A 14,500-nucleotide genomic window follows, 5' to 3' on the forward strand; every position below is an offset into this window, starting at 1 on the left:
ATCATCACAAGGCTTAGCCCATGACAGGCTTTGCCCCATTTGGAAAGACGACAGTAGCATAGAACTCGGATGTCTTTACAAGATTACCTGGACAGTTGAACGATTGACTGCAGCAATCATCGTTGACTATGATTTCATGTTGTGGCTGTCGCTGTCAGCAAACATCATCAATATCTTGGCAGTACTTGTGTCAGAACACTGCAACAAAGCCACCATTGTTAGGGTAAAGAGAAGAAGAAGAAGAAGAAGAAGAAGAAGACAAATCAAAGTAGGTTCTCCGGTTCAGAATCGTGGCTATGATTAATCAAAAGAATCGCCAAGAATGTCCACAACGCCCAAGTTAGCTGCCAACCACCACCATGATCACTACTGACTCTTCCATTTGATCCCCAACACCACCAGGAATCCTTTCTTCCTGTTTTGTTTGTGTGCTACGGAGAGAGACAATTGAATTGAAGTAGATTGGCGTGCCTCAGTGACTATATTGGCCAAACATTGACCGTAGAAGGGAGTCCCCTTCGACTAATTATGGCCAACCATTGCCTTTCCTGGAGTCTTCTTCTTCCTCCTTTCAGATTTGTCTCCTTGAAATCTCCATCTTCAAATATAATGATAGCAGGACAAGTTCTTTAAAGTATATGCTCCGTTATCATACTTATGCTCTAATATTTTTCCTTCTACAAGCTAACATAGAAGAATCATTCCAACCATTTCATTGGTCACAGCTAGTTGAATTCTCTTCACGCGTCTTTGCCTGCTTCTCATATGTTTATTGGCAAGATCAAACACAACTGACCTCGGACTGTCGACTGAGTTGGGAACTCAGATTGACGATTGATGCAAGCATAAGTTAGGCATGGATTGTTTGACCAAGTATGCATGCATCACTTCATCAGGCGACCATTCTTCTCGGTGGAGACGACGCCGTTGACTAGCGTCCCCCCGTGGTTCGACTTGGTCATATATATGTGACGAGTAAATGAGAGTTTCCACATCATTAGATGTGATCTATGAGCCAAGATATCAACAGCAGTGCAGCTCCCTGTAAACTTGACTGCTGCTGCGTGAAGATAGACATCCATGTCGAAATTGCAGCTCTTTCTGTTAGTAGAAGCACTTGCTGCAGCAGCAGCAGCAGCTGTTCTTGGTCAGTCAGCTGGTATGTACGGAAACTTCCTCTAGAATTCAGCCCTAATAATCCATGAATGTAATGAGGACTTGTCCATCAGAACGGGGATCATGCTCTGTTCAGTTTGATTCATGTTCATAACTCAAATGAGTCTTTCTTTCATTTGTGTAGCCAGGGGATCCTCACGATCATGAGAGAGGAAAGGAGAAGGATTACTGTGACTGACATACAGCTGAATAATAGATTGAATTCTTTTGCAGGAGATAGATTGGCTGCAAACGGCACAATTGCCAGCAACCAGACCTTGATCTCCGCAGGAGGGGTGTTTCAGCTTGGCTTCTTCAACTCCTCTGGTTCAGGGAATGGATACCTAGGAATCCGGTACTACAACCTCGCAGATCCCAGTGTAGTATGGGTTGCCAACAGGAACAAGCCTCTCAACCTCTCCACTGCAACAATGAATCTGACTGCTGATGGAACTTTAAGCCTGTTCGACAACGGGATCATCATATGGTCCACAGGCACCTCGAGAGCAATTAATCCTGTCTTGCAGCTTTTGGACTCTGGAAATCTTGTGCTGACCGCAGGCAAGTCAAACAGTCCACTATGGCAGAGCTTCGATCATCCGTGCGACACTCTTCTACCAGGCATGAAGCTTGGAGTGGATTACAACGCCAACATTTCTTGGCAGCTCGTGTCATGGAAGAGTCCCACCGACCCTTCTCCAGGTGACTACGCCTTCAAAATGGAGACTCGTGGTGTTCCTGAGATCTCTATATGGAGTTCATCCAAGAAAACCTATCGCACTGGGCCGTGGACGAACCAAGGATTCAGCGGAAATCCTAAAATGAAAGACAGTAATATATCGAACAAGTTGAACTTCTCATTCGTCTCAAACCAGAACGGGGTCTACTACACGACCGAATACAAGAACAATTCTCTTCTGTCACGAGCAGTGATGAATGCCACCGGGCGTTTTGAGCGATGGAATTGGGATGGAGGAAGCTGGAGCAATTTCTGGTATGTGCCGGAAGACGAATGCGATCACTATGCTAAATGTGGATCCAATAGCATTTGCACCAAAGAATACTACAGCTATTCTTGCAATTGCATCGAAGGATTTGAAGACAAAGGGAGTCTTGGATGTGAGAGGACGATACCTTTAAGCTGTTCATCGGACAGGTTTTGGAAGGTGCAAAGCATCAAGCTGCCTGACACCGAGAACGCCACTACGGACAGCTCTAAGAGCACTCTGGCCGCGTGCGAAGACTGGTGTTCCAAGAACTCTTCTTGCTTGGCATATGCTATGGCTGGCCTTAATGGCTGTGTGACTTGGAGTGGCGACTTGGTGGATCTCAGGAGCTTCACTAGTGGAGGGGATGATCTATATATTCGACTTGCGGCTTCTGAGTCTGGTAAGTGCATTGAGTCTCTCTCTGAGGTAGTATTGGATCCATGAATCAGTAGCAAAACACAGCCCCATGCCTTGTGATCTTAACAATCAGTGAGCTTAAGCTACAGTTGTTTTTTCTTCTGAAAAATCCTTTGGATTAATCATATTTATATGGTGGCTAACTTTCTTTTGTAAAGGAAATAGACCTAAAGAAATGAAATTTTCATTACTTCTGGATGGCTAGTAAAGTGATCCTGTTTAATTCATTATAATCATATACAACCCTAGATTTCTCATGTCTGAAATATTTGTAGAGTCTTCAAGGAGCAATGAGCGTGAATTGGCCATAGGTCTTCCTCTATTGCTGGGCTTTCTTCTACTGTGTTGTCTAGGTCTGCTCTTATGGTGGAGGAAGAGAGGAAAGAAACAAGGTACTGTCTTCTTCATCTGTTCTGCTAACATCTGATGGAGCATGTAGTCACTTGTACAAACTTCTACTAAAATTACATGGTTTTCTTTTCTGCACACACTAGAATATTAGGGATTGTACTGCAATTTCAGTAGAACTATGCATCACTCAAAATGTTAGCTTTTAGAATCTTTCTTTTTTGAATGAGGTGTCGTCATGGTTCTCAGGCATTCTTGGAACTGATACTGAGTCCTCGGTGAAGGAAACCGGCTTACTGTTGGACTTACCGAAGGTGATGGACAAAGGTACTTGGCTTTTGGTTGATGTTTCATGTTGAGAAAAATTTTGAGTCGATAATACTCTAGAAGTCAATTATCAATTTTACATCCTAAATTTGTTTAAACAAATGATGCCAATTTGTAATTTACAGATAGCAGATTTGAGAGGCTATCATAATACAAACATATTAAGCTTCTGAAAAGCCTAGATTTTGAAAGATCACAGCAGGATTACGCTTAATCATTTCTAATGATGTTGCAGTTGATTGTAAACTGTTAGCTTAGCTGAAAGATCTTTTAAAGATTAGCATCTTCTAATCTTGAGGATTACGAAGATGACGCAGAGGACAGATAGCTTCATTATTCTGGAAAAATTGAATATAATGATAAAGAAAGCAGAAGAAGAAAACCTTTGTTTCTCACTCTGTTCCTTAGGAGATCAGATTCACAAAAGCTAATTTTTGTTCAGTACCTAACAAGATTTTGTTTGAAAAGCTAAAGTCATGTAAGAACTGCAAACAACTGGCAACAAAATTCTAAATCTTAGATGTTTAGCAATTCTGATAGACTATAGTTTATACCAATATGTAATGCCAACCTTTCTAAAGACAAACAGCATAGGATGAGCCAGAAACCGATCATTGAACATTCAGGTGATCACAGTTCACAGTTCAATGTTTTGCTGCTTGAGAAGCAGGATCACTGTCTACAATTATATCTTCTACTCACGAATCTCTAAGACATTGAATTGCAATATGGTTATTAAAACATTTTTACTGATCTCTTTGATCATGGTGTTTCGCAGATGACCTTTTTGGTCAAAGTAACTCATCAGGTTGTGAGAGTCTACAGCAGTTACCGAGGACAGATTTTGATACATCAGAGCAGCATTGGAGCTCGATCATGATCAACTACGAGAATGCTAATCTAAATAATGAGAGAGCAGGTGGGCATCATTCACTCCTCAACACTTGCCTTACTGATGCATGAGAGATATCAAACCATCACATACAAAATCTGAGATTTCTAATACAATTGGCACATAATACCGATAAGAATTGTAGATCTAGTAGCAATAGAATTCTACTTCACATTGTGCCAATGTCGAGCTTCCGTATCCACATCAATAGATCCAAGAAACAAAGTTTGGTTCTCAGTTGACTTTCTTTTCTTTGTCAACTAAGGTTGCAATAGGTTAGGTCTTTCTTGTTTCAGGCTCCTAATCTGTAAATAATTTGTGCCAGCTTCAGTAAATCTATTGGGGACATTGTCTTCCTATGATTTGGCTACAATAAAAGCTGCAACAAATGATTTCTCAGCTGCTAACAAACTTGGGGAAGGTGGATTTGGTGCTGTTTACAAGGTAACATTTTAGCATTACAGCAATGCAATCTTTCATCCAAAATCTATAAAGCAAACACTGCATGGAACACTCTGCAGGGTCAGTTGCAAGATGGACAAACGATTGCTGTCAAGAAATTGTCAAGGCACTCATCACAGGGCCCGGATGAGTTCAAGAATGAGCTCACACTGATTGCCAACTTACAGCACAGAAACCTCGTGCGCCTTCTTGGCTCTTGCATTGAAGGAGATGAGCGACTTCTGGTCTTAGAATACATGGAAAATGGGAGTTTAGATGCCTTTATATATGGTCAGTATCTATGCCTCATTTTCTTGGTTTTCATAATTGGTTGGACAGTATATGAAATTAATCCTTTCTTTCTGCATAGATTAGGAAAATCTATTTTATTTTTTTCAGATCTTTGTGCAATGTCACAACTCTAATGAACATGGGCATATCATCTTCCTGTAATAATCGAATTGGCTCAGACAAAACTTCTTGAAATCTTTAGTATCATATTCATTTACTCTTAGACTCTCAAAATGTTTCTGTATCACTTCTCTGTTTGTATTGCTGAGTAAAGAGTAGAAATTTGTGATATAGAATATAGAAAATTATCCTTTCTTCCTTTTAGGGAAAATCTGGAACGGGTAGATTTCATTTATGCATACATGCGTAGAGCAAAATAATTAAAACTTTTCATCACTCTGATCATATCAAAATTGTTGCTAGATAAAACAAAAAGTGTGCTGCTAAATTGGCAAAAGCGGCTCGACATTATTGTTGGGATTGCTCGAGGACTTCTGTACCTGCATCAAGACTCTAACTTGAGGGTAATTCATCGAGATCTCAAGCCGAGCAACATCCTCCTTGACAAGGACATGAATCCAAAAATATCAGACTTTGGCATAGCAAGAATATTTGAAAGAGACGAAGTACATGAGAATGCAACCACAAGACCAGTTGGAACATTGTAAGTTTTACAGTTAAAAGAACTGTACTAAATGGATTGCTATCATAGAACATCCAAATTCTTGTTGATTTCTTACATGCAGTGGATACATGGCGCCCGAGTATTTATCGAGTGGAATCTTTTCATTCAAATCCGATGTATTCAGCTTCGGTGTTATAGTACTGGAAATCTTGAGTGGTAAGAGGAACAGGGTGTTCAATCAGGCAAACGTCCGTTTGAATCTTTTAGGACATGTAAGTACCTCAGTGAATGCTTTTACCTTCAGTGTTCCTAAATGTTGCTTCCAATTCAGTGTTTGATTTCCTCATGAACATGGCTCTGCAGGCATACAAACTGTGGAAGGAAGGTAGATCCTTGGAGATTCTTGATGATGCACTCGATTGCTCGTATCCTGCAACGGAGATTCTTCGTTGCATCCGAATGGGTCTTTTGTGTGTGCAAGAACACAGTGAAGACAGGCCAACAATGGCAGAGGTGGTCATGATGTTGGCTAGTGAAGACCAACAGTTGACTCCACTGAAACAGCCCACCATCACATTGGCAAGCAGTGATGGAGACCTCTCTTCCAAGGAAATTAGTGTGACAATTGCAGGTCGATGAAACATATTCTCTTCTACTGTAAATTAGGTTGTTTCTGATTGAGATGCCAAAATGCAACTCATATGCTACAGAACTTGTCATACTCCAAAGACAAACAAAGCAATATGCTATCAAGCAAACTCAATTGCTTTACCTTCACATTTAGCCAATCTCAGAAATCTTCATGCTTTCCTACATGCCTTCACTCAGCTTCCTCTGGTTCAGATCTCATATCAAAGCCACTAATAACAGAGCACCACAAAAGAAAAAGCTACAATCTGAACATGAATCCTTTCTGTAACCTTAAGATCAATGATCATACTGCTGGTTTGTATCAGGAAAGAGCATAATAAAGAAAAGGACACACTGCCTGGTAGACAAATGGCAAACCAACATCCATGGCACCCAGCCCTTCCATGAGTGCAAGATAGAGAGAATCATCATGATATCACATCTCACAAAATGTTGAGCAAACACCAAAAGCTTGTATTGTTTGTTTCATTACAAAAGTTTCATCATTGCCTTCTCAACATGTTTTTGAGGTCAGGAAGCAGCAGTAAGTTTTTCATGTCAACACATGTATATCTACAGAATATAAAATACATGCAACTGTGTGCTTCTGCCAAAGAATAAAATGGTTTTCCAACCCTTAAAATCCAGCATGATCATAGTCAAAAGGAAGAGTGAGATTGGAAGGGGGGCCATCATCACCTCTCCCCTCCATGAGAGCATTCAAATCAATCAAAAGTTAGGATCCCCAGAACAAAATAAGGAACACACATGCCCCTATATATCCCTCATCTCAATTATTCCTTAATGCTGTTCAATTTCTTTTCTATAAGAAAAGAAAACTGTCAACACCTCAAACAGGAACAAAACCCACCATCCTTTTCCCATCCACCCCTCCTCATTCCCTTCTGCTAAATTCAGCAAGCACCTGTTCCTATTTCTTGTCCACCCTCTCATAAAATACTATATTGTTATGATCACACACACACACACACACACACACACTCTCTCTCTCTCTCTTTTTGATGGTCAGCTTCTCACTCTGTTCTCCATGTAGCTGGGCCAATAAGGTCACTTCTTGCTGTATCTTCTCTTAATGGAGTTGTTTCTCTTTCCATACTGCTATAGAGGTCCTAATTAAGAGCACACTGCAGTTCTTATCTTTCCTTGCATGCAAGTGCGAGACGTTGTTGCTCAGAGAGAGGCTTCATCCTCCTATCTCTCTTCAGAACCCTGTAGCTGTTCTCTATCTGAAGGTTCCTCCGAGCGTAGGGTGCCAGAAGTCAGTTGTGGTCTCGCTTGCCACCGGGTACGTACTCGTGACAGGAACCAGACACAGTCCTCGGCTTCTAAGGTCTTGCTTCGGTTCATCGCAATCCTTGGATTCCTCAGGTATCTGCATTAACACATTGCGTTTGTGTTGTATGATCCCTCACTGACACAGTAGCAAAGACAAGATGGTACCTGTTTTGGCTTCATGGGCTGCCCATTTTTAAAGTAGGGACTGCTTAGAACCTACAATCAGTGAGAGATATTTAATCGCTGCAAATGGGTGTTGGAATAGATCTCATGAGAAACACTCGATGGACTTACACCGACTTGGTCATGAAGGAACTTAATGTATTCAATGGCTTCTTGGAGAACCGAGGCAGTATCAGTCTGTCACAAAGAAAGAGAAAGCAGTTCGATCATGAAAAGTGAGGGAGAGATTCGATCATCTGAAAGGAAGACTGTAGCGAGCAATGCTCGTAAAGAAGCATTGTAAGGAAAAGAAGATCAAAAGAAAAGAGACCTCACCTTTCCAAAAGGTGAAACTAGTTGCTGGAGAGCAGTGATTCTGTCCCCTAGTTTCTCTTTCCTCACCTGTAAGCATGCAATCCAAAAGCTATCATACATGTAAAAAGACAAGCTACCAAAGCAAAAGATCATGTATCATCGATCCAAGTCCCCATGACTCTAACCACACCTTAAAAGTCGGTAATGGCGAATGCGTCTCTATCCGGGGTTTTTTGGTTGCAGCCTCGCTTCCAGTTTTCTTGGTCGAGGAAGAACATGAGTCTCGATCTCCTCCTGATGACTCCATCTGCTTTGAGAAAGATGGCATAATCCACTGAGGCTCCAAAACCCTAATGATCAGAACAAAATAACATGATGATGATGTATACCTTAGCTGTGAGCGTGCTACCGCAAACAATTTTGGGCTCCGATGGCTGCATGACATACTTGGAAGGCGTCGGAGAACGGAAAACTGGCCTCATATCACTGGCGGAGGCATTCCATGAGGGTGTGTTGTTGGACAGCGAGGATTTTAGCAGGTGGGAAAGCCATGAAGGCTGCCATAGCTCATCTGAGCTTCCCCCATCGGCGGACATTGGAGACTGGTACTGATTCCTCACTCGACCGTCATAGATGAACTGCTGCTGCTTCGTCTCGGATTCAAGTAGATCTTGCAACATCATCGACGAGCTTGCATAGGAGGCGGGAGTGATGATCTGATAGCCGCCACCAACATCGCTCAAATGATGTTGCTGCTGCAACAACAAGTTCTGGCTCATGTCACCGTATGGATTCGATGTCGAGCTCTCACCGCCTGTAGGTCTCGAACCGAGATCCTCTTGCGGCATGGCACCGTTCCTATTTCATCAAATCACATGCGATCAACAACAACAACAAACAAACCTAGGAGAATCCAGAGATGAAGCATGCGCCAGAGACATACAGCAAAGCTTGAGTCCAAGTCATGGAAGAAGGCGAGAGTCCACCGTCGGGGTGTTGCATCTTATGAGTCTCTTGGAAAGTGATTGAGCTGCCACAGGCCGACCCTGCGGACTCGTCGAAGGACCGAGCTTTAGCTTCGACCAACTCAGCTGCCGTCCACCAGCTTCCTCCACTGCATGTTCCTGGCCGGAACTCTTCTGCCATCTCTCTCTCTCTCTCTCTCTGGTGAGGCTCCTCTCTCGGCTTGGGTTGATGACAAGGATGGAGGATGGCGTTGAGGACTTGCTATATAGTGCAACTGTTGGGGGTTCGACTAATGTGGCTGTGGAAGTCACGGTCATCAACATCTGACCTCAAGAGGAAGATGGAGAGGTGAAAAGAATTGGCAACCTTCGATTCCCTAACACAAAATGCTTGTCTTTGGACTTATAATAGCCTTTCATTCATGTTTTTGGATTTATGTTGGCTTGGGTACAAAGGAATATGATGCAGCTTCCTTTACTTTAATCGATTCAAAGCAGACTCAGTCAGTCTCTCAGTAGTAACCTTACTTTCCCAAAACCAAAAAGAAAGATAAAAAATGGTTACTATATATGAATCAAATAAGGTGCATATATTAGCCTTTTTCCTATTTTCCTTTCCTATTTGTTTGTGCATATATTGGCAGTCTAATTAGTGTCTCATAAAAGCTCTTTTAATAGGATATTATATGAGAATATGTAACATCTCAAGTGGATTAAGATTAAGATCGACTTATAAATATATAATAGATTTATTATTATTTTTTAGTTTAAAGTATTTTAAACATATAATTTAGATTCAACTATCATAATAGTGTGGAGGTAATATAAGAATATGACTGATATGGGCATATCTAAGCATATTTACATATTGAGATAGTGTGGAGGCAATAAGTGCAATTCATTTAACATTTCTATGATTAAGAAGTATAGACAAGTCACTAATATGATTTGTATCACATTAATTTTACTATGATTTGAAACTAGTGTTCTTATGGGAGTTGACTACTTTATAAACCAATGAAAACTTTGGATTTCATAATAGATAAATAATTATATATATATAATTGGTTTTATATGGATTAATGAATAAATTCTACATAAATCAAATGTAATAATACACAACTTAAAAAAAAAATCATAGTTTCTCTAAAATTTATGAATATTTATAACTAACAAGAAAATTCATGACTCACATTTGAAAACTATATAGGCTAAGATCCTAAATTTAAATAGAGCTGAATATTTCAGAAGATATTAATAAGCTTAGCTGGTAAAAAAATTGATTTGGGATTTATAAGAACCCAACCAAAATCTTTATCATCATATCATAGAAACAAGTTTTTTTAGGTCTTTTTCTACTGGTCTATTTTTTTAGAATTTATAGTAACTCAATCAAAATATTTATCAAATAAAATGAGATATTGACTCATCTTTTTATGATTTTTTACCTCTCTTTTTTTGGAGATCTCTCAAAACTTTATTGTGAAATTATATAGGAATTACTGTGACATGTTGATGGAAGTCCACTCAAAATAGTAGTGTAATTTAATGCCTCAAAACTTATTTAGTTGCTTGCTCTAGAAAATGTCATAAAATGATATCATAGGGTTAAAGTTGTAGAGGTGCTAACATATCCAAGTCTTACAACTATTCAGAGTTCTTGACCCACTAAATTCGTTTCATTGACTCATCTACTCCCTAAGTTAAGTTAGGTTAGTATACTATGAATTGGATCAAGTGAACACTAATTTTTGTATTAGGTGACTACTATAATACGGCTTCATGTATACTCTTTATGTATTGATATCTTATGTCTCTACGAATATTTTCTTTATTTAAATTGAGAGTGTTGTCACGAAGAAACGGATAAGAATTTTAGGTGAAAAATTACTTGTAAAGTAGATTAATAATAATATTTTTAACACCTAACATTGTTCAGATATTATCGTATTTTACTTTATAAATTAAAAAGTTTAATCCTATCTTTATCATTGTGCAAATTTCTAAAAAAATAAGTAACTTTTCCTTTTAGGTTATTCCCATGAGAAAAAAATTCTTATTTTTAGAATTATTGAACACCATTATTTTTTTAGTATGTAGAATAATATAAGCAATCTATCACTTTTTCTCTTTTTTTTAAAAGGTATGAATCGATTAACCTATATATTTACAGTATTTTTATGCTATGTTACAGTGCTTCCAGTAACATTAGAAAAATATTAAAATAATATAACATTTTTTATTATTTTATAATATATTTTTAGTATTATTTAAAAGATTGTAACGTAATATAAAATTACTATAACATAGCCTTTTCTACTACCAAAATAAGAATATTTTTAGAGAAAATCAAAATGAGATTTTATTTTTTAAAAATCATCTTTTGTCATTTATATTTATATAATAATAATAATAGTAATAATAATAATCATCATCATCATCATCATAATAATAAGCATCATCATCAAGAAGCTAAATAGCTGTTAGAATTCAAATTCAAGAGAGAGAGAGAGAGAGAGAGAGAGAGAGAGAGAGAGACAAGGGCGACGTCATGCTGATGACGGAGCTGTCGTAGGTCAACGTGGATCCCACTAGGCGTGCTCCTGCGACTGACCCACCGGGACCCACCACCCTTCCCCTTCCACTAACCAGTCAAAAAAGCCTGAAGCTTTTTGCACTCGCCATCACGTCTTCTCCTCCCTCTCATCTTCTTCTTCTTCTTCTTCTTCTTCTTCTGCATTCCTTGGCCTTTTCTTTCCCGTGTTACAACCTTCCCTTCGTTGTTCTCGCACATCGAAAGGAATAGATACTTCACCATCCTCGACTCTCGTAGATCGACTTCCCGGTGAGCTACGCTTCATCCTCCGGGAGACATCTCACGTTTTAGATCACGTAAACTGCGAAAAGTGCTTCACGATGAGTTGAATATAAATTTATATTCCGGTGCTTGCAGTCATCTGTGTTCATCCATTTTGTCACTTAGCTTTCGCCTAATATGAATCATGTCTCATACACAAGCTTAAACTTTTAATAGAATAATATGATAAACAAAATAAGATAGTACCAAAAGGTATATTACTATGTTCAAAATAAGTCACATTTTCCACACAAAAAAAGATAAATATCATAATAAAATTCATGTCGTTCGAGTTACGACGTATTATACGTATCGATCTTAACAAGGATATTAGGAATTTAAACTAGGGAGATATATTATGATATCCCAATTTGACTATATCATATTTATATAAAAATATTGTGCCATGTACTTTTTCTGAAATCAAATTCTAATTATTGTAACTAAAGGAGGCACAAAGCTAAGAAGAAATAAGTCAGTATAGAGTCATGTCATATGTAATGTAATCTTCTAAATTATATACTTTTTTTTTATATAATTAAATATGGCACAGAGCTAAACATCAAATTCAGTAAACAGCCTTTTTCTGCAAGGACTGAAAGAAGTGATCAAAAGGCTAATTTGTATATGCAAAAGGCACCACTTTAATTTTATGATTGAGAAAAAGAAAATTTTGGTGCCAACATGCCATAATTATAATAAATAAGTCAATTATTGACTTTTGGGGTGCCAACAACCCAATTAGTAAGGCATTGACTTCAGCCACATCTTGGTCATTTCTGGTCTTCCTCAAAAGCAGTTAGGTCATAGCCATCCACCTCTTTGGATTTGCCCTTTGTCCTCTTTCACCTCTCCATATTCTCCTCATTCTCTTGCACTCATATTATGTTACAAGGCAATTGCAGCAACACCTCCTTTCACAAAACTCATGTGTTAGAACAAAGGCAGGCTATGGTGTGTCATCACCCACTTCAAACCACAGCAAAGTGATAGGTGTTCCCCCTCACACAAATAGGAAGTTTGGTATCTAATCATCCAACATGAAACATGAGGACTGGTTTACATGTACTCAAGAAGGGAGTGAATGAGAGGATGCAGCATCACTTGAATGATTGCTTGATTAGAAGATATGTCTTTGACTACTACACATGGCATTCCTCCATAGAGACTTGGTTCTACTGAAACTATTTATGATGTGTGGCTGCTTGTAATGGGAAGCAGTACAGGGTGAGAAAGATGTGGACTTTCATGTGAAAACAGTGGAGGCTTCAACTGTGGGGAAAAATTTTCTATGCTGCAACTCTTTTGGTCCATAAGATTTGTCAAATGAGACCTGTCAACTCCACCAAGTCAAATGCCATCATGGTCACAATGGGTGTAATCTTGTACCAACATCAACCATAGGACAAAACCCAACCTGTTCACCACATGAAGTTGCATCAGCCCCTGTTAGAGTCATTCCAGGAGTGGCCAAAGATTAGTCATGTCACTGTGGATGATGACCTGAATGATAACAACTTCATAGTCTTGAGTTATATTGAGTGCTAGAGTGGAGAGATGAACAAACACAATAAACACAAAATTAACATTAGGAAAGTTCTCTTATACAGGTAGAATTATAGTTTTGATGTTGAAATATGCACCTTTTTATTTTCAGTGTGTATCATTATCAGACCAACTACATATATCAGAAAAGATCCATCTAATTGTTTCAACATTAAATATGTACTCATCTAAACAGTGAGGGATTGTGATTTGGCAGTTTGATTCTGAGAGCAGTAGGTAGGAGTGGCATTATGGCTCCACAACCACAAGGACTTGAAGGCAGAAAACATACATTATTCTTAGTGGACTCTATTAAGAGAAAACTGGCCTATGATGCCACACTAATTTTTTAAGATAGAGATCACTTTAGATTATTAAACCCACAATGATAGAGACCACAAATTCCAAACAATTTAAAGGTTTCTTCCATGGCATGTGTGGAAAGTGGACAAGAAGAGCAGGAAAGATGGTAGCATTCTTCTTATCAGAAGTCTTTTTGTTAGAGTCCTCCAAAAGGAGTTTGATTCACATAAGACTCTCATTCTCTATCCACATGTGGTTTTCACTTAAATTTTTATCATCACTCCTGAAAGCACTGGTTCTAGGTTCATCCTATGGACAATGCTTCCTTCCAAATCTACTCTTCCAAAGATTGACCTACTGCTTCCAAATCCTTGGAGTTGAAATATTGTTCCTGAGTCCAGCTAAAAAGGAGCTTTAGTTTCTGCTCTCAGGAATGATAAATGCTTTAATCATTGGAATAAATTTATAGTGCAACTTGGCAAGTGGTGTTCCATTGACTTCTTTGATTCCTGGTGTACCTCTAAGGTCATAAGTGGGGCCCTAAATGTCGACATGATATATAAGATGGTGCACTCTTCTCCTCCTCTGTCTAGCTAGGCATCAAATATTCTTTTACATAGATAAAGTTAATTTAGTTAAAGAACACACACTGATCTTTCAGCTTCTTCTTACAGATGAACCATATACAGTCATATTTATGATAAGAGGATGCTACTTTGTCCATATGCTTCTTCCCTTAATTGCCATGTACACACATCATAGCCTTATCTCTCTCTTTACTGAGATGTTCTCTTGAGAAGCTAATAATGCTAGAGAGTTCGAGGGGGAAAAAAAAGAAAGGATTGAAAGATCCATATCTCAGTAGGTTGACTTGGTTGCATGTAAAGGGAAGCTTGTAAGTTGATGTTTGTTGTATTCCTAATGCAGTATATTGTTAGACTA

At 38.8% G+C, this 14,500-nt stretch overlaps 2 protein-coding genes across 3 annotated transcripts; one reads left to right on the forward strand and one right to left on the reverse strand.

The window, feature by feature from the left end:
• Positions 1-144: 144 nt before the first annotated feature.
• Positions 145-6,262, forward strand: LOC135649196 (receptor-like serine/threonine-protein kinase SD1-8). Its single transcript, XM_065167369.1, has 10 exons — positions 145-1,159; positions 1,390-2,544; positions 2,837-2,953; positions 3,159-3,236; positions 4,015-4,155; positions 4,454-4,572; positions 4,650-4,860; positions 5,284-5,524; positions 5,607-5,757; positions 5,849-6,262. Exons 1-10 carry the CDS (start codon positions 1,081-1,083, stop codon positions 6,122-6,124), a joined length of 2,568 nt encoding a protein of 855 aa, XP_065023441.1. The 5' UTR covers positions 145-1,080; the 3' UTR covers positions 6,125-6,262.
• Positions 6,263-6,568: 306 nt separating this feature from the next.
• Positions 6,569-9,237, reverse strand: LOC135649197 (transcription factor bHLH112-like). 2 transcript variants are annotated; one of them, XM_065167370.1, is made up of 7 exons: positions 8,832-9,237; positions 8,278-8,746; positions 8,079-8,198; positions 7,910-7,975; positions 7,706-7,771; positions 7,577-7,627; positions 6,569-7,508 (listed from the first exon to the last, which is right to left on the reverse strand). In XM_065167370.1, the coding sequence occupies exons 1-7, from the start codon at positions 9,032-9,034 to the stop codon at positions 7,359-7,361; spliced, it is 1,125 nt and encodes a 374-aa protein (XP_065023442.1). In that variant the 5' UTR covers positions 9,035-9,237; the 3' UTR covers positions 6,569-7,358. The 2 variants fall into 2 exon arrangements, with proteins under 2 accessions (XP_065023442.1, XP_065023443.1); XM_065167371.1 differs by having other exon boundaries at positions 8,079-8,195; positions 8,832-9,236.
• Between the last annotated feature and the right edge of the window lie 5,263 nt (positions 9,238-14,500).

The sequence above is a fragment of the Musa acuminata genome, chromosome BXJ3-9, assembly GCF_036884655.1.
Source record: "Musa acuminata AAA Group cultivar baxijiao chromosome BXJ3-9, Cavendish_Baxijiao_AAA, whole genome shotgun sequence".
Taxonomy (NCBI): Eukaryota; Viridiplantae; Streptophyta; class Magnoliopsida; order Zingiberales; family Musaceae; genus Musa; species Musa acuminata.